Source organism: Aplidium turbinatum, chromosome 5 (assembly GCF_918807975.1).
Source record: "Aplidium turbinatum chromosome 5, kaAplTurb1.1, whole genome shotgun sequence".
Taxonomy (NCBI): Eukaryota; Metazoa; Chordata; class Ascidiacea; order Aplousobranchia; family Polyclinidae; genus Aplidium; species Aplidium turbinatum.
In genome coordinates this window covers 13,723,219-13,744,348 of record NC_137476.1, presented here as the reverse complement: position 1 = coordinate 13,744,348, position 21,130 = coordinate 13,723,219, and the positions used below count along the sequence as shown (strand labels likewise).

The window sequence follows — 21,130 nt, the reverse complement described above, 5'->3', positions numbered from 1 at the left end:
ACGACTAGATAATATTGCTGAAGATATTTTTGTGAAACCTCAACCAACAAGCTTCTTCAAAATCATCTGCCCACCAAGTTGCATCAAGAACTAATTTTGTTCAAACTGAATCTACTGCTGTGCGACGAGGTCATTGCACAACTGTTTGATGCAACGTCACGTACGTTAACTGGCTACACATCTACGATCAAACAAATGAAATCATTGAATCAATCACTTGACTGCATAGTTTACAACAAGGCAGGCCAAAAGATTAACCAATTCCAATAGTGCAGTTTCAATTCGTTGGCATCGACTCTTTTATACAATTCACACAATTAGTTGCAGTAGTAGCCTACTTGGTTTCACATATTTGGTTTAGCCTATTGATTTAGTTAGTTTTCAAAAACATCATGATACTTTGTCAGCATTATGTCAATGATTTGGTTTTGATAAACCATAAAAACGGTCATTTGTCCGTCACTGCATATATCCAGTCTGGATTTGTCTGGTGGCTTTAGTAGCAACGTCGGCCCGAATACAATGGCTATATTCTGAACTTCCATACGATTGTTTGAGCTATGCTCCACAACTCTGTCAAAAATAAATGTTTATATTATATAACAGACGGCACCAATCAGAAGCAAAGTAAACCTACGCATGATGTTAAGAAGAGCAAATTGTAGGAAAGTAAACGACTAGTAAAATAATGCAACCTCAGCCACTCGTTTCATCCCTACGAAGGTTGTGGTTCAGCTGCAAATTTTAATTTTTTTTAGTCTTAGCTACTAAAGTGTCAACAAATTAACGTGTCTAACACTCGATGACTGGTCATTTTCGCTGCTCTCGGTCTTGTGGAATTTAGTGTTTTTATAGTTCTATTTTTTTCGTTTAAATTGTTATGTTTAGTTTTTGTCTCTCCCTTTCAGACAGAGTGGACAATATAAGTATTGAGTTTCGAATGAGAAACACTTTTTACCGCATCGGAAAATTTAAAATTTTTAATTTGTTTTGCACATTTCGTGGCCAAATAATGTTTTTCGTTTTTTTTTCTGCGATGCACGCTTTGCATTTCACAGGATTATTAAAATGAAAGTTAGACTTTTGCAAAAGTTAATGTTTTGTTTAAAATTGAAATTAGGTAAAAGTATATTTTTTATGACATCAGCAAGTTTTAGTAATTTATTTCTTTACGACTTTTAAGTACCGACAGTCTTTGTGATACTTGAAAGAGTTTCTTTCGTGCTTGCAATTTTTACTCATGATTTTACTGCACAATGCAAAACAACAAGCACAAAATTTTGTTTTTGATGAATTTCACGTATTAAAAGAATATCGAACAGCTGCCCGAGGTTCACCAACCTTTCTCATGTATGCTGTACAGTGTACAGTACATATGCGTGTATAAATTACAAGGTATACTTCATTTTAGTGTTCGCTGCGTGTCCGAGTGGTGAGAGCGACTGCGTGACTCTCAAAAAGCGTTGGTTCAGCACCATTCAAGCACAAGGCTATGTCTCGCTAAGACCAAACTTTTTCATGGTATGCCAAAAATTGATAACAGTTGACTTTAGTACTTTGCTGATTTCAGGAATATTGAATGTAGAAAAGCGCTCTTAAACCTTTCTGTCATCGCGCAACTCTGGATTTACTTTCGAGTTCGTCACGGAACTCTCACCAACAAACGCTTAGAACTCATTAATTATTTGTAAGACACTTTTCGTTTAGACATTGTTTTTAATTTATTTTCATAAAGGCTCAACAGCAGTTTTAATCTCTTCGACCGTAGGAGGCCTACAACTATTTAGGGGCCCACTGTAGTTTCAGTTTGTTTAATATTTTTTGGTTATTTGAAGTGAAAAAATATAAATACTGCTACAGAAGCTCGATATTCAATATGTCAAATCACGCAAGGGCGTATTTACTACTTCTAAAGCCCTCGGTTGTGATGGATTGGTCGTGTGGCGAGTACGTATGAGACAACGCTCTGCTACATAAATACATTTCTATAGGGCATATGAACCCTGGCTACAAGTTACAAGCATAATGGTGCGACTTTGCTCGTTATTATACCTAGTCGGGGTTTTGATGGAAAACTAAGTTACTCTTCACTCAAGCCTACCGTTCGCTTGATATAGGCTACGGTATATTTTTTACTGATGTTTACATTGTTTAGTGTAGTTATTATTTGTTCGAAAAACAAATAGTCATATTCGGAAACTTGAATAATTTAAGGATAAAGCTTTCGCCGACGCAAACCTGGACTAACAACAAATAAATGCCGAACACGCGCATTAAAAAAAACAATATATTTTTCTGGTCAATAAAATATTTTGTGTGAAAAGCATTGTCAGTTTAAGCAGCTTCACTCAAGGAAGCCAGGACATATTTTTTTGTTCAGCAGACTTTACTAGAAATAGCACCTAAATGAACGGGCGCCACAGTGCTCCGCACCCAAATATCCAGACGCCACAGTGTGCGCGCCTATTTGATGGGCGCCTAACTGTCTGCGCCTAAAAGACTTGCTCCCTGAAATCCTGACCTAACACAACATTTTTCAACAGTCCTGGTAGTATGGACATTAACACGCCTTTGTATGTTCTTCCTACATGTGATGTAGCGCGTGTCGTCACGCACCACATCTCTCTTGCCAACAGCGCAGTGTGCGTTTGCCGATTGGCTGGCTTGGCTTCTCTTGGTTTCTTTCGTGTTGGTTCATTCTCTAGTTTTCACCAGCTCAGTGGCCGAGTGGTTTCGCCTTCGTCTCTGGTGCTGGTAGATCTGAGATCGATTCCAGGTCGGGTCAAACCGAAGACTTTAAAAACGGTACCGATTGTGTTCCATCCTGCATAGCGCAGTGAGAATGAGTCGGGTAATAATGTGATAACATCGTAAACCTGATATAAATTGAAAATGAGCCCTGTCGCTAAAAGACCTTAGCTGTTGTAGAGCGACAATAAATAAAACCATAACATTATTATTATTATTATTCTCTAGTTTTCAGTTAACAGTGTAGCAGTGCAATCGGCAGTGTAGAGTCTTGTATTAGTTTGTCATTTAATACTTTCTGTTAACATTCTTTAAAGCTAGTTTTCAATTGCAGGATAATCACGTTTTAAGTTTATTAAAGCCTACTTTACTCAAATGAGTTTGAATTAGGGATCTTAGAGCGACACATTACTGCAAAGTGCCCTTTTTTGGAGCATTTAAAACACGTAGGCTAACATCTTTTTTTTTTTTTTTAACATCTTTGGCTGGGCAGTTTCGGCGTGCATGCTTCTTGTTTCCGAAGGAAAGGCACTTCATGACGGCTGCATGACTGTTGCAATGTCGCTACCAGGGCTCATCTCACAGTCCTTAGTTGTACACTTTTGCATCCATTTTATCGTTATCGCTTAACTGAAAAATGAGTTATCGCGCCCATCACTGCCAGTGGTCCACCTGGACCACATTGAGAATCACTGCTATAAACCATTCCTGTCTGAGGCAATCAATAAATGAACAAGTAATTTTGTTCTTTTTTGTTTTGTCTTTAATGTTGTTTGGTGGTTGAACAATTCTTGTAACATGTATTGTTTAAACGTGTACTGACGTATGGCAGGCGTCGAAAAATTTATCTTAGTGTTGCCTAATAATTTTCACTGATGAGATACTTTACTTCTATGCTTCAACGAATATAAGTTCGAACATGGCTACCTTGAGATACGACCTGATTTGTTACATTCTGCAGAATATTCCATAGTTTTGGTAACTGTCAAAACAAAATTTTATAAGAAAAAAGTGCATTTTAACTGTTTTTAACATTTTAACATTCTTGACTGTTTTTCCCAGGTAAAAAAATGGATATTAACATCATCAGGCGTTGAAAAACAAAAGCATTTTAAATTTAAAAGTTTCGCTCAGACTGTTAACCACAGCCTGATTGGACGTTTTTTAACTTGCTTTTTCTCTATTTCTACTGCTTTCTCAAGGCAATAAAAGGCTTTTAGCCTATCTTTACGAATCAGCAACCCCTCCCGCAAAAAAAAAAACATAGAAAATTTCAGTGAAACATCAGTAGTAGCTGTAATCAAAATCTGCAAAATGTCCAAGTACCAAGGTTCGAGCTTTCATAGTGATACAATAAATCCACCCTTAAGTGCGCTGAATTGCGTTTTGGCTGCTTTTGTGCCGCTGTTTTTTTTTGCTTGGGATACTACCACATGTCTATCATTTTTTTGGGGGGGGTTTTAATATACACAATCTTGTAGAGTGCAAATGACTAATAATTATTACAAATGTTAGCCGGTCAGTGAGATTTCATTATGTCCGTTCACACAATCAGGTTGTGTAGACAAAGTGAAACAAAACTTGAAACCAGATAATACTGTAGAATAAAACAAAAATAAGCAAAGAAATGGTACTGAATAATCGTGATGCCATTAATTTTAGTGTTGTAGTGAAAAACAATTGTGGTGTCCGTAGCTGTCGTGCTGTTGGATGCCGTAGTATCGACCTGACAACTATAGACAACATCAATACATTGTTACACCAATCAAATTATTTACTTTTGAAAGTTAAAGCAAAACATTGACAATTTTATTCTGATGAATAAAAGGTTAATGTTCCTTTTTTATGGTTCTCTTGAAGCTTTGTTTCAACGCTTTTAGAATAACAATAAACTTTTCATTTTAAGCCTACTGGGCTGCTGCTCAAGGCAAATGTTTGTAAACAGATTATCCCTATGGCCTATTTTTCAAATCCAAGCACATAATTTTGTTATGTGTTGGGATCGCTTAAATTTCAGAAGGCAATAAGAGCAAACATTTTACGTGTATAACGTGTATAACGTTCACCGTTCAAGAGCTTCTTTAATAACAACTACCTTTGTAAACTTGGCTTGCAGCTTTTTAAAAGCTACTGCAGGGATTTCTAGAAGTACCTGCTTCGAAACTATCTTCTCAGAGAAATAACAAATGAAGCACAACCATGGCGGCACAACCAATTCAGTTATAAAATTACATTTGTCATAGCACACGTCTAGGGAACTGTGTTTCGAAAGCTAGTGCAATTCAATATTGCCACAGCGAACTCGCAGCATCAGGCTAACACAGATTGTTAAAATCTACATTCTACACCAGGGGTGACGAACCTTTTTGCTGTCGCGGGCCACTTAGTCAATTACACATGAGTTATCGGGCCACACAACTTTTTAATCGTCAAAATTCCATGACGTCATAGATTGGAATCGACCAAAATTGGTGAATAGTGTTTTCACACCTTTACCTTATAGCTTTCCTATTTTCTAACTTTAAACCCTGAAAGTTAGTGTTTAGGGCAGTGGTTGCCAACCTTTTTTATCCGGTGAACCCTTTTAGTCGATATTCAAATCTAAATCCCCTCCCCCTATAAATTTAGTTTGTTAAAAACTCGTTTACATTAATATTTTAATCTAAGTTTTGGAAGATATACTAAACTTTCACTAGTAATAAACTTTTTAGCTGGTAGGCCTAATATTCCTTTTCAAACTAAAATTAATTTAATTAAAAAAGAACGTAGCTGAAAGGCATTTTATTCATAGAATAGGCATTCACAATCCAAAGAGTCAATGCATTTAACAGTCTGTGTGAATCTTGTGATTTTTTTGTTTCGATAACTCATGAATGTCGTGGAAGAGTACTGGAAAGAGTAGCCTACAACGATTATCATTCTCCACGTCTAATTTGTTTTTTTGTTTTGTTTTCATTTGCAAGAGTTGAAAAACCTGATTCGCATTATTAAGTGGAAGCAAACGGAAAGATACTTCGAGTAGCTTTCTCTGCCACTTTGGGATAGGAATTACACATCAATGGCCAAAATTCAGTGATTGATATCTTTCTGAATAAGTCTCTTGCGCAAGAATCCGTTTTGAGTTCTAAAAATTCATCCTGCAATTTATCGGGAAGTTTTTTCATCAACAATGTGAATGAATTTTGTATTAAATCAAGCTCATCGTCATAAATTTTAGGAAAATATCGAATGAATTCCAGTTCTAATTTTAATGCTGTGAGATGTTGCAAAATCAATTCTTTTTCCAACTCTGGAAGAACTTATTCTTTGCCATCTACAACCAGCACCAATGATAATTTTTTAAACGTGGGAACATGTTCAATTGTTCATTCTAACTTTTTTCTTTCAATTATTATCAAGCTTGCTGGTGAAAGCTTCCAAAGCATCTTTAAGTGCTGAACGGTACTGGTATCTATTCTGGAAGGGCCACCCAAACCAGGCTGGTCGATATGTAGAGGCCAGACAAAACGTACTCCCCTCGCGACCAAGACAGCAGAGCCTTCTAGTACCTTCAAACAATCTCCTAATGACGATGACATAAATCAATCACTCTCTTCCAACCTTCCTTGAGCCATCATGGAAGCAGTAGCCTACAGTTTGTAAATTCCCATGGTAGGCTATCAATATGTCAATGGCTCATGGATACAGATAACCCATGTTGATGAGCAATCTGCTTCAAACAGAGATGGCAATTGAATATATACCGTATATTGGTGTTTTTCCTTTGCATTTTCAGATTTAGTTTATTCAATGGACCAAACATATCAACCAAATAAGCAAAGAATCTAATCCATCTGTCATCATTCAGCAATGAAACAAATTCCAATTTTATTTAAAAGTCAAAAAATAATTTAAGCTTGTCTATGAGCTCAAACACTGGCTTGGTTACGTTTCCTCTTAAAAGCCATCTAGTATTTGCATGAAACAGAAGTAGGCCTACTTGATGGATTGCATCCATGTCAGATTGTCAGTGCACAGTTGGTTAAATAATCGAAAGTTAATCTAATAATAATTTTTTCCATAACGCTCAAATCTAGGCCAACTTACTAGGCTTAAAAGGTTTACAATCCTAAAACCATATTCCCCATGAAAATTGCAAAATTCCCCCCTAGTGGGGAATTTTCCCCCGGTTGGGAGCCATTGGACTTTAGGGCAAGAAAATAGCAAAGGAAAAGTGTACCAGTGTAGACATAAAACAGCTTTGAGATATCTTTTGTCTTTAATGCATGAGCGATTGTCAAATCGTTTTGTGGGCCGCACAAAATTCTTTGACGAGCCGCAGGTTCGTCACCTCTGTTCTACACTGTGAAGAAAGCAACGATCACGCTGCTAAAAGCGAAACTCAATCAATTGCATAAGTTATAAATGTCTTAACTAATTATTGATCATGCATTAATTTCGGAAACTTTTACTAACCCTCTGAAAACGCTTTGCAGACCCCTTGGAGTCCACGAACCCCCGGTTGAGAACCGCTGGTAAATCAATTATTCAATTTGAACAAATATTAGATTTACAAATAAAACTTTTGTACAACCTCATCAGTTTATTTACGGATAACATTGCTAGACGAGTCAAGCTGAGTGTAATGTTGATTACATTTGTGACTTCTTCTTTAGTTGTTATTTCTGCAGGGATAATTGGTATAAATGTTTGCAAACCATTGCTTTGATTAGTCTTTATTTTGTGTCCAGGCTGACAGCTAATTAACAGTGACGATCGGTGAGGGAAAGCAAGGAAAGCAGTGCTTACTTGAGCGAAAACTATGCAAAATATAATGACTGAATTCTAGGTTTAACTTCTTATTATTTTTATCACGTCTATTTTAACTTGAAAACTACTGTATTCGTGACTAGAATTATTCGTAACGCTTGTGAGTAGTCTAAGTCCTCACCAAACGGCATGTCTTGCCTATAAATGCCAATTAACGCAAACGCTCCTGTCAGAAATAACCACTAAGGCTCCAGGGAAGCAACTATCAAAGTTGCTTTTCCCAGGTTCAAAAATGTTAAAAAACGCCTTCGTTTTATCCAATCCTCACTCGTTTTGCAAAACGTCACCAGCTGCTTAGCCAATCAGATGTGTTATGGTTAGAGTTGCTTTCCCAGTGACGTCAATGCGTACATTCGCTAGACTAACTCGTCAGAATGGTCTCTCGTCACGGTACATAGTCGGCAGCAATGGCCGAGTGGTTAGCGCGTTGCACTCGCAGTCGAGAGCCTGCATGTTCGACTCCAGCCACCCGCACTTGCTGTTGTTTCTCTGGGCAAGAAACTTTACGATAATTGCCTCTACCCAGTGATCGATTTCGAGTAATGGGTAGTACCAAATTTAAGTCATAAGTAGAGTAGACAACCGGAAAAGACATTGCAGTCGGCTGCAGCGTGGGTCAGGTGTACGTCGGAAGGCGTACACCGATGCATAGCGCTCAAGTCCGCTTTCCCGCAATGCAGGATAAAGATAAACAAACAAACAAACAAACAAACAAACATAGCACAGCATCATAATGCCAAAAAGTTTGTTGCTGTTTTTTGATGTCTCCTCGCCATGTACTTTAGCCTACTAGCTTTCATAGTCATGCCTTTGCCCTTTTTACAGAGTTGATATAACGTTACTTCGCCAATGAACGTTCAGGTGCGGATGCAATATTTAGTTCGTTAAGCTTCTATACGCAGGAGGCAAACTTATCCAGCTTTTTGTACAAATTGGGTGCGGTTGTAATGCTTAGGCCTAAGTGTTAGTGTTTGTAGTGTAGGCCTAACTAAATATCTGAGAATGAACATTAATGACGAATTAAATATTTAGACAACTATTATTCCATGTCTAACACTGGATTTTGGTCCTGCAACGTTAAAATTAAGATTGTTCATGACTTCTAAACATTAAATGGATGTATGATCACGACATAGGCGAAGCACAATTTGACAGATTTTTATTTTTGATTTGTTTTGGAAATGCTCCCAGAGCGCACCAAGTTGGAAGTGTTTTTCAAAAATTTCTGGGGGGGCCCCCAGACCCCCCGCTGAATGTGTTGCCTTCGGCAACACGCATTCGGGCTTCGCCCGACGGTTACGCCCTTCGTGCCTACTACCTTGCTGCAGCATATTTCCAAGTTGCTTTCCTAACGATTTAAGCCACCGAACGTCACTGCTAATTAATGAGTTGACAATGCAGTAAATCACTTTAGATTAAATTGCAAAGTTTTTGCAAGTTTTGCTCGAGACTTGTCTGGAAAGCATTGACTGATTCTTGATCTGCGTAAGTCGTAATTAAAGATAGCTTTTGTTTGGAATTGTACCGAAAATATTTTCTCACTTTTTGCATCACACCCTATTCTTAGACCAAATCTGCCACTTAACTGAGCTATAGGGGTATATGAGCATTTTAATCAGAAAATGGTCAAAAGTAAAAGCCAGCTTACCATGTGCAAAATGGAGATTTCCTAAAGAGCAAAAGAATTTCTTGGTATTCATAATTTATAACGGTTACAAAACAAACCCCGGAACAAACCATTAAAAATGAGTTATAAAACACAAAAAACATATTCATCCAAGCAAGCCAGCTAGACAACGTTTACTCACCTGGAGAAATGTTGCATGAGATATTTTAGAGTGTCTTTGTTCGTCCTGGGCATAGTCTGTACCAAATATCGCATTTTCGCTACTTTTTTGTCATCGTCCAAAATTTCTATCAATTAAAACAAGATTTCAATATTAATATTGCCTGTAGGCCTACGTATAATTTTTGTCGCTCTGTATATGCAAAATTGCCAGGATTATGCTCTCTGTCACCGTTCTGTCTATATTTATCAAGTAAAGAGTTGAAATGATTGATGACACAGCAGTTTACTGGAAGATCAAATAACAAGCAATTAATTAAATAATCGAATAATTTTACTTTTGAGACTGTATACTGAAATCCTTAAAGGACTCACATATGGTTCAACATTTCCAACCGATAAACAATTAGTCAATGCACATCAAACTCTAAACAACAAACAACTTCTTTGTCGATTTCATATAAATGTGTAACTGCTGATAATAACGATAATTGGTAAAAATTATCCATGAAGATATCTGCCTGGAAAATATTCTCCTTGACAATATCCCGCCGGTAAAAAGTCCCTGGAAAGAAAAATGTCAACCCGAAAATTATCTTCCTGATGATGGCAAGTCCAAAACTTTGACTGTTCGAAGCGTTTTATTTTTACTTGACCAAAATCTTTATGAATATTATATATGGATAGACTATGCAAAGCAGCCTGGCAACAATGACATCTTCGTTGTAAGACCGGTAAGACTTCGCACATCTCTATCATCATCATCATTATGTTCCTTCCTCGTATTGATGGTTGGATACAATGCGCCATGTACCAATGTACCATGAGCTGTTCGTAGGCTACTGCATTTTCATAACTTAATTTTGTCCATTTAGTGATGTTTATTGTCCAAATCATTCTTGGTCTGCCTTCTTGTACCGTTTATCTTCCCTTCAAATAATGATCTTTGTAACGAGTTTTGCCTTATTTGTTGAGGGTGACTGCTTGACAAGAAGACTTTCCATGTCACTTTGCAGCCACCCATTGCAGTATCCACAGATTCTACGTGATCGTTTGTACTATTTAACCTTGCTTAATGTGTGTATCTATACTCGCAACAAAATAAACGCCAATCAATCAATTATTGTGTGTCCAAAATACTTCAATTTTTTCTTTTGACTATTTGTAAGAGAATTTTGCTTGAATTGAATTTAGGATAATCTTCTTTTTCTTCTTTCGTTTGAGACTAGATCAAATTTCAGGCCAGGTGGTGGAGAGCCAGGTGAGTGTAGCTTCCTCCAGCGTTGCTATACCATGCGTTCCATTTGGTGCCTTGTAGATGGGACATTCGAGAACGACATGGTCAGCAGTTTGTTCCTCCGCGCCGCATTCGCAGGCCGATGAGGGAGCCAGACCCACTTGTGCATGTTAGAATGGAAGCGACCGACTCCGGTTCGGATTCTGTTGAGCTTGACCCAAGTCGGCCGAGGCAGGTCCATACCAGGGGGCGCACCACCGGGTGGGGTATAAAACCATGTAGTTTAGTAATTTAGATAATACTTCATCGTTAGTGATCGTTTGTTTCCAGAGCTCGAAGGCATCGATCCGTTTCTCCATTTTTCGTGACATTGTCCAAGTTTCCACCGATTCACAACTCGACCGATTTAAAAAAGAAAAGCGTTAGCGGTAAGGAAAGGAAATGTGGTTTATGAAAACGAGAGATTTATAAGTGGTTGCTGTGCTGGGTAAAAATAAATTATTGTGGTAACAATTTTTTGATTTTAACTAAAATGTAAGGTTAATATAGTATGTCGTTGATCGAATCATTGTAGTAGAATGTCCTACAGTATTCATTACTACACGCCACTCTACATTATCGATAATACACATCCAATATCACCAACATATTAAATAGACTGAATATTCACACAAAATCATTAAATCAATAACAGCATTAGACCGGTTCAAAATCAAAAGTTTTCAAATTTTTTAGCCTCTTGCATTGTTTCTCAAGGTTTGACCATGAGAAATCTCATGGTCTCAAATCTCACGAGATATCTCATGGTCAAAACCATCAAAAACCATGAGAAATTTAAAAATGACAACCATTTTTCTCAGATAATGAAATACCCTGCCTCAAGAGGCCTAAACATTTCCATTTTGCCGAAATCCCTCAATTTTGACCTGTTAGCCATGATTCTGATGGTGGAAGTCTATATTTCAATTGAAAACACTTTCATCCAAAGCCTTACTGATAGCTCACAAGTGAAAATCAACTTTAGATATTTGAGATCATTTTGAGAATTGTGGTTGGATAAAGAAGATTGAGTAACAGCACTTAGCGCCACTAGTGGTGAAAATGAATTTTGCTTCAGGCAACCTAGGCTATACACACTTTTGAAATTTATGAAAGAGTCTAGTCTGAGAGAAATAGAGAGATCAATGTGACGTCTTAAAAGTCATCATAGCGTTGTCCTAAATTTTTAAACTTGCGCTATAATGATCTATTAAAAGGCAAGAGATTAAAACATGATTCTGTAAAACTGGACAGTAAAATTAGTACGCTACATTGCGTTATTGCTACATCCTATTCGTCAAACTGCAAGAGTTAAAACAATTGAACTGCGGAAATAAGAAAAAACACTCAGTCTGAAAGAAAAGCCGTTGCTGTAAATGTAATATCGACACTACCGTTTTTCAAAACAGACTAAATTTCCTGCAAAAAACAAAGCTCAGAAAATAAATAACAGCTGAACATTACCAAAATACAAATACAAAAAACAATGGTATACAGTGCTATTGCTTCAAATTTTGTAACTTGGTGCATGGCAACATGATTAAAGACGAGGCCGCTGAATTTTTCGTGAGTAAGGGTAGAGATTTGACTAATAATCTTCGAATGACTATGTTACAGAATGTAAGCCATCAACTAGTTCAGAAATAATTGTATTGGTATTCCCAAAAGTATTTATTGCCAATGGAAATCTTTGCATAGCTGATCATCTTTCAATGTCAAACAATTAAACTACTCGTCGTCGTCGTCGTGTGAGCCTCTGGGGGCTATCCTTTTACCACCCCAGATTCATGACGTTCCCGGACTACACCGGAAAGCTACAAGAGAGCAGACAGTCTTTCGTTTCATCATCCATGAAGCGGAGACCTTCCACTTTGTTAGGTGGCTTGAAGATGGTACAGTCATTGATGATGTGGTCTGCGGTCTGTTCCTCGGCACCACATTCACAGGAGGAAAAGTATTCCCCATTGGTGCATGGTTGAGAGGAAAACCCGGACGCCCGTACGGTTGAAGCGCATCCATGCCTGTCTTTGTAGTGTCAGGCCGATGGGGCGTGTGTCGGCGTCGGGCATTAACGAATTGAATCTGATGGTACTTGTTTTCCATTCATAATGCCATTTATGGTCCGCCCAAGTAGCCACAGAGATGTTTTGTTCATCAGCTTCGTTGATCAGAAGTTGAGCGGATGGCACGAATGGGTGTCTTGATTTCAGTCGACGGTGATGCTCATTTAGGAGAGCAGATTTCTTGTGGTGGAGAAGATGGTTAGGCTCCAGTGCCCCTCGATTGAGAGACAGAGTGGCTTCTTCGCGACGCTAAGCAGGTTGGATGCCAGCGAGAATTGGAGATTGTCCAATGGTGTGGGAAGCAGGCATCCGGTCACTGTGCGTAGGGTGCTGTTTATGCCAGTGTCGACGTTATGGCAGTGAGTACTGCGGCACTAGTCACGTGCACAGTAGCCTACTCTGCTGAAGAGTAGACAAGGGCCAATGCTGCTATAGGCAAGGTGTCACCTCTCGCCCTCCAGTTGGAGCCTGCCAATCGCTTGAGTAGCGCAGCGCGGATGTGAGTTTCTTGCGCAGTGACACCGAATGGTGGCAGTATGTGAGCGATCTGTCTAGTGTTAGGCCACCCCAAGATACCTTGGCTCGGGGAAGAAGGATAAAGATTTTCCATTGTTCTGAACATTTAGCTCACGACCAGCTTACCGATTGTGGAGATGGAAAGCTGATGCCATAAAAACCACTGTCATAGCCGCAAGCCTTGATGAATTTTTAAATCTCAGTATCGATCACAGAGCGAAAATCAGTTTAAGGTGCCACCAATTTCGAGAGCAAATGCCAAAGTATTGTGTTCTTCATTGGATGGCAAACTCTTGCAAACTATTTTGAAATCGCAGCCAGGTCAGGCTTTAGAAACTTTGACAATATCAGTGTTTGGGGCACCAGAATATTGAGGAAAACTCCTGGGTGTGCCAAATCTCAGACTCTTCTGGTGCATCCAAAACAAAAGCATTACGTTAGAGTTGCCCAGCGTATAGGACCTAAGGAAAATTTAGTTGCATTGGTAGGTGATACTTATGCTAGCAACAGCAGAGTTCATGAGAGTGCTGCTAAATATTTGGAAGAAACCTGGTTAGAAATTTGTTGTAGTTAGTTTGAATCAACCGAGAACTGGAGGTAACCATAGGTGCAGTGTGGGATATTATTTTCGGTAAAGTAAAAAGTCTTAAAAATCCATCGTGTAAAGAATTTGCAGGCAAATCAGAAACTAACAAAGAATGCCCACAGTTAATGAAAGTTGAATCTGACAAAGTTTATAGCTCATGATTGAGCGAAAAAAGAAAAGAAACACTGTTTCTTCTGCTTGAAATTTTGCTGAAGCCCTCATCCCCAAGAGCAGACAGGGATGTGGAAGAAATAACTATGATTCTGGGGGTTAAAAATTCACCATGCTGTGTTCTTTAAAAGATGGAGATGAAGATGGAGACAATTTAGATCGATTTTCGAAGTTCTAGCTTGCTGAAACGCTACACAACATTAGGCTATACAAACTTTCAAACACTACATTATTCAATTCTTTTTTTATTGGAAAATAATTTTTTCAAATACTGCAGATATGTTAGTTTAAATTTTAAACCAAACTTTTTATACGAATCCAACTTTGCGTTGGCGCGCTTAATATGTCAAACCAGTGACCAAAACAAGATTAAATTTATAAACATGTTCATGGGGTAAGCTCTTAGTGTAGGCATATTTGTAATTTCGTGTTGTTTTTTTTTTTGTTAAAAGCAAAAATTCACTTGTTTTTGAAAGAAAACATGATAAGGTAAAAAACAAATTAGGGTGGCATCTTTTTTGAACATTTTTGGGGCACAAAATCCAAGATGGCGTCCAAAATGAGGCACAACAATAATTATGTAATATTTTCGCAAGTTGGGCTACAATTACAAATAAAATATCTGAATATGTTTTCTGAGACAGGAAATCTAATGGAATCATCGAATTTAGGTTACATATATGACATCCATGTGCCAAATTTTAAAATGTTATTTAAAATACCCCCCCGCGCACCCGAAACGTATGCTAAGCTACCTACGTAGTTTTGTAATTTTACACCAAGGACTGTGTTAACTTAAATGCATGCGTTTTTCACAAAGAATAAGCAACTAGAAAGCCAATGAACTGATCTAAATACAATGAAACTTGAATTAATGTTCGATCCTTTGAGTGGTATTGCACGCGAAAATTGTAAGAACTCTTAGGCCTGCTGATTAAATGGCAGTTATCGTTAACAACCGACATCTACGGAATTTATAATATTTATTGAATGTCAAAGATCAATTGAATGTCAAATTTTCAGTCTTCATTTATCACTGGTTGGATAGTTTTGTTTTTACAGCTGAGACCACAGCCACAGACTTCTGTGGGTTTTTTTTCGCTGAGACTATTCGGTCATTTGTCCGAAATGACTTGAAAAAATTCAGTCGTTTTTTATTTATTTCGGTCATTATTTCTGATGAAAATATTTCCTTTCAAATAGCTGATACAAATACAAACCAAAATTTGCACTTCCAGACTAGCTACAGCATTAAGTTTCGCTGAGAAACGTTGTCGTGTTTTATCTGAGAAGAGAATTGACTATATAGTTTTTCGGACATTTTGACCGAATTGACTAAGCTATATTTTTTTCGGACATTTTGGTAAAAAATCGGTCAATGACCGAAAAAAAAAAAAACAGCTTCTGTAGGCTACATGGAATATTGTTCTTGTGGCAGCTGCACTTTCCTTCGCATCCACGTTTACAACCGCACATTATGCGTTGCAATGTTGTTTAAATCCATTAGGAGCTAATGGATTTAAACAACAATCTGGCGTGAAGTGACTTGAACATGCATCAAACGTCCAACCAAATGCAGTTGGTGCTGGAAGGCAAGGATGGGCTTTGCTAGCTTTTCTCCAAATCATGCATGCATAATAATACTGGCAAATGTACAAATCCAGTGAACCAGAAGTTGGTGGGAGGTTTTCTCCTTCGGCTACACGATTGGAGAAGAGGAACCAATGGAGGTCATTCACTTTCGTGTAGATTTTGGATCGATACAAAATACAGACAAAGCGTTCCAACTGCGAGCATACATCAGCAGGAAGATCAGTGTCATTCCTTGAAGACCTTGAAGGCCATAAATGCCTTGAAGCATAAGTCTTTGGTTCTGCCAGCAAATCTCTCAGTCATATCGGAACCAGTCAGAGCATGAAAATCTAAAAGTGCAGAAGCACGCTTTGGTCCCAAGTTGTTGTATATGTTTCGCACACAAATGTACCTCTTCAATCTGCCCTTTCCCGTAAGGAAAGTTGTAGACCCGGGTAAGTGTGGATACATGTAGATGAGCAACAACAAGATGTCTGAGTCTGGGGAACTGACAACCAGTTCTGTTTCATTGGGAACAGTTAGAGCGTGCAGAACAATCAAAGTGTCTGCCTCTTCTTGGCTGTGAGTCAGGAGCGAGTCTGGAATATTAACATTGTTCTTGGTTTGTGTTTCCGATGTCACCAGTAGTTTTTTCAGTCTGTTGTTGGAGCTCTTGCTAAGATGTACAACCTTTTCAGCTAAATACTCGGTCAGTTCTCCTTTGGTGCGGATATCTGAGAGAAAGTCCTTCAGGGAAATATTCTGGATTAAAGTGTTGTCTTTCACGTGGTAATATGTTGACTTTCCCTTGGTCCTCTTTGTCCGCATCTGTTGCTTGAGTGATGTTTCGATGTACCGGTCAAACACCAACCTGATCTCGTCATACTGTTAGTGTGCCCATGTTACAAGTTATCTGAAGATAGGCTTCGGCAAAGTCTTGGCATGTTTTCATTTGTTCCGTTTTGGTAACTGCGTTCACCATAGCCATACCATCAATGATGATCACTCGGTGAGTTGTCAGTTCATCTGGTGGGTCTACAGTGGTATATTTAACTGCTGTGTCGGTCATCTTTAAGGGTAGGCCTACTTGGAATGAATGGTTATGGGACAGCTGAGTAACAGTTACCTCATCCCTGTCAACTTGTACCCGTTGTCTGTTACTACCGGTATCCAGCTTCTCAAGATGACGGAGTATTGATGCCTTATCATATGCCAGCAGGAGAGATCCATCTGAATCAAACAGTGATCGAGGCGCCACATCAAACTCATACGTTCCGATGCATTCCTTGAGGTCCAGCTCAGGTCGACTTCTTGATATTTTAATGAACCGCTGCAACAGTCTTCGCTCTTTTTTAATTTTGATTACCTTGTCTCCCATGCTGATTTTTGCAATTGCATTGGCACTTTTGAATGTATACAGTTTCTTTCTGGTCACTTTGTCCCACACGGAAAGTTTTCCTTCTACAAAACGTTCAGTGACGAAACTTTCGAAAATCTGTTGCCCAATTTCATCACGCTGAAGGATGTCGTTGGTAGCAGTTTCATTCATAACTGCTTTGGTGAGCAAATTGTAAATTTCATCTTCGTCAGAGAATTCAAATGGGTTTCCATGCTCGTGAAATACTACGCTGAGTTTGATAGCATTTTGCGTTCTTCGGGAGAGTTTTCCTCCTGTAAGCTCATGGTGCTGCGTTCTCTTTGCCTTGCTACCAGCCTACCAGAGTAGTACTTTTTCTCAAAGTCATGCTGCAAATTTGAGAGTTCGGGTGCGATGAGAAAGTATTTGTCCAGTGACTTTTGATTCTGTGTAATTCCAACTATGCCTCCAATAACCTTTGTCTTCACGATTTTCTTGTTCCATCCCGTGGTCTGCACCTATTGATGTGAATCCAGCAACACCTTTGGTTACGCCAGAAACTATTTCCACATAAAAAAGCAACAACTATGGGTTCTTCAATCTATCAAAAATCTTTAACAGGCTGTTTCGCCCTTTACTCCAGTATCACTTCTTTGTTATTTTTATCTAGCAGCCTGAGTAAACCTGTAAAAACTGTTATACAAGCTTGGGTTCTCTTTGGTAGCCTAATGCAAAGAAATTGATTCTCACATGAGTCAGTTCAATCATATATTGCTAAAAATCGATTTCGATCAGCTAAAAGCTAAAAGCTCGAAACCTTTTTTCATGACAAATGTGCCCACACTATCTCCAAATTTCTAGGTCAGCTACTGCATTGTCGTTGCCGCTACTCGGCGTATTAACCCTTTTTTCTAGAAAATCTAAAAATTGTTACTCTTTGCTGAAATTTTAAATGTGATTCTTTTCCTCCATTAAAAAAAAGAGTATGCAGCCTTAACCTAACGTTTGCTCGCGCTATTTTAAAACAGGCTTGAATCGTCCCTTAAGGAATGACCTTCCTAACCTTCTAAATTAAATTTCTAAAACCTTCTAAAAATAAATTTTAAAGTCCCTTAAAGAGACTTTCTAATTTAGGAAGGTTGTATTATATAAGTCTCTCTATCCTTTTCTAAGACTTCTTTCAACGCACAACTGTTTGAAGCTTATTTGATTTTTTTTTAAAGGATTAAAAATAGTTCTTTAGAAAAACCAAACGATAACACCAAAAGATCTCAGCCTTCCGTACGGCATTAACAAAAAACTGAAGTGATTGAAATAAAACAGTGAAACGATACTGGCTATACCTTTGAGAAGGCGCCTTTCCGCAGGTAAAGCGCTAACGAATTAGGTGACGCGTGCGCCGAAAGAATTAAGCAAATGAGCCTCGGGAACAAGGCTTATCATTTGAAAAACATTTTAACGTCATCACTAGGTGCTCACACTGTCACACGGCCCTGCAAGGTTGAACTTTTATAAATGCAATTTCTTAGTTTACTTTCAGTGTAGGCTAATATTACAAGTGATCACGCAACTGATTAATTGTAAAGGAACAGAAAGGCAACTTAAAGGAGTCGTACAGCAACAGGATCCAGACCGGATCCGGATCTTACTGTTTTGCAACAGATCCAGATCGGATTGTGATCTTGTTTTTAAATAGAAGTCGGATCCGAATCGAACCAGGATCCTACATTTGCATGACTGTTTTTAAATTTTAAACACAAAAACGTAAATTTTGAATAGCTTTTACAAATCTGAAGAAAGTTTTGAATTACGGAGTTTTATTTGTGCTACCGGTACTGCAATGTAGCATACGTGACCATTATTTTGCAAAGCAAATGTCACGCCTTAGACGTCTGCAAACATTTTTTAGCAAAAGATATGAATATGTTAACATGTCATGTAGTGAAATATTTTTTAATGAATTTTTTGAACTTGGATCTGTTTCGGATCAGAAGTTGGGAAATCTAGAAATTTTCGGAGCTGGATCGGATCTGGATCTCTCAAAAGCCTGGTTCGAATAGGATCCTAAAATTTTTTGATAAGTGCACCTCTAGGGACTGTACTTACTACAGGCGTTTATAAATTCATTAAAGAACTGAAAAGGAAACACAGGCTCTGGAAGTTCTCGAAGAAACATTTTAAGAGCGCTTGTTATGAGATGAATGTCCTCCCACTGTGAATCACTTAAATTTACCACTTGATCTGAAAAAGCAAAAAAAAAAATTTGTGTCAATTCACAAAAAGGAAATATGGGCTTCATCGCAGTATCGTTTCTGAGAGACCTGATGATAAGGATAGGCTACATATCGGCTTGGTACACGTTTTGAAAAGGCAAACAATTTCATTTACTAAAACACATTACACAATACAAAGTGGACTTAGAAGTTTCGAATAAAGCAGGAGACTACATTTATACATCTGTATCTTTTATTAAAATGGCGTACTTGAAAAATCAACATCATGCAGAAATAATATAACCCGACATAATTCCACTGCTGTGAAATATCAAGTTTTTTTTAAATCACAAGTAACTAGCCAACTTAACTTACTTCCTTTTATCCAATAACATACCTCTGTCGATGAAGTATCTTAGCTTCTGTACATGAGATACATTCCCGCTCACTCTGTATATCCCGTCGATGTCTAAACCTAAAGACAAAACCAGCCGAGGTATGTTGTTATGGTTTGTTTCAGTCTTCTTTTGCTGTAGTGTAGCCTATGTTAGAGCTCACATGCATCTTTCAACAACTCACGAAAACCGCGTTTATACGACTTGAACTGAAAAGATATCACAAAGTGATTAATGGTTCCGTCATCCAAGACATGCAGCGGTTCCACATTATTATTTGTAGGACGGCGCGTAGAGTAATGGTGCAGTCATTGGTGATGAGTGTGAGATGGGTGTGATCTTGATTTTGAACATCACTTTTGTTTTGTTGATCTTGATCTAAGATCAATTTTTTGTGTGATCTTAATCGTAAAAATCAATAAACTCAAGATCACTTTTTAACTTAAGTGGACTTATAGGCGAGTAAGAATTGACATAAAAATAGCCGGACCCGGACATTTTTGATAACAACCATTTTTCTTCATAACAAGATGGGTAACCTGTTTGACACCCCAAATCTAAAATTCGGCAAAATTCGAAAATGGGGAAAGGCCTTTTTGACTGGGGAAGTTATTGATCGGTGCGCCATCTAGCGGAAGAAAAACATGTATTTTCTGTCGTGCTAATTCCAGAATTTCAAGTGAAACAAGGATGATTAACATCATGTCTAGAATTACCCTTCAGCAAAATTTGCTATTTTACGTTGATTCAACGTCTGGCGACGTTGAATTGACGCAAAATAACATGTTTTGTTTGCTGAATGCCTCATGTAATAGAAATTAGTCTCCGATGATAGTAAGATAAGGTTCTCATTGTACTAAGCCTTCGGCACTAAGGATAGTAGTGTGGCCAGTTCCTTTCTCTCGGCCGCCTTTCCTGCAGCAATTATGCCCACCCAATTTATTACACCCTAGGTAGAGGTGAGCAGTGTTTTCAACAACCAGCTTCTTCTTCTTCTTCGTTTGAACCTTCTTCGCCAGTCCAGGGGTCGAGGGGCTCTGCCTTTTACCACCCATGGGCAGTGGCGGCGACGCGGTTTAGATGTTTGGGCAGGTGTCAAGCAGCCATTGGATTGATTCGTCATCCAGTTCACGCAGACCACGCACACCATTTGGCGCATGGTAGATGGCGCAGTTACAGATGGTGTGGTCTGCGGTTTGTTCCTCCTTGCCACACTCACAAATCGCGCATGGAGCCAGCTGAAGACGGGAGTCGAACCAGGTTTGCATAATTGGAAAGCCAACGCCTTACCCGTTGTGCCATCCCACAGTGTATGATTGTAAAATTCTACAAAACACTAATTAACTAAGATTGATTTCGGAAAATGTAATTTCGTCTGTTGCAACGTATCTGACGAACATGAAAATTACGGGTACATAAAATTTAGCAATGATTTAACCTGCACAAAAATACTTATCTGAAGAAATAGGTCGTTACATAAGTAGCCATTCTTTCGTCGATGCAATGTCGCCAGACTTTTATTGTCAATTGGCATTTTTATACATCAGGTCACAAGATCGAGTCACAAGTACTCGATCAGGTCTCAAGATCGAGTACATCAGGTCACAAGATCTTAGATGTAGGCTATTATCCTCCCTT

The 21,130-nt window shown here is 38.4% G+C and overlaps 1 protein-coding gene across 1 annotated transcript in view; it reads right to left on the bottom strand.

The window, feature by feature from the left end:
• Positions 1–298: 298 nt before the first annotated feature.
• Positions 299–21,130, bottom strand: part of LOC145770962 (rho GTPase-activating protein 15-like) — a 64,760-nt gene continuing 43,928 nt past the window's right edge. Inside the window, exons 11-14 of the mRNA XM_082582702.1 lie at positions 19,495–19,572; positions 18,991–19,125; positions 9,366–9,471; positions 299–573 (exon numbers count right to left, since the gene is read on the bottom strand). Coding sequence (XP_082438828.1) covers positions 375–573; positions 9,366–9,471; positions 18,991–19,125; positions 19,495–19,572 — 518 coding nt within the window. The 3' untranslated portion in view covers positions 299–374. The remainder of the gene's footprint in view (positions 574–9,365; positions 9,472–18,990; positions 19,126–19,494; positions 19,573–21,130) is intronic.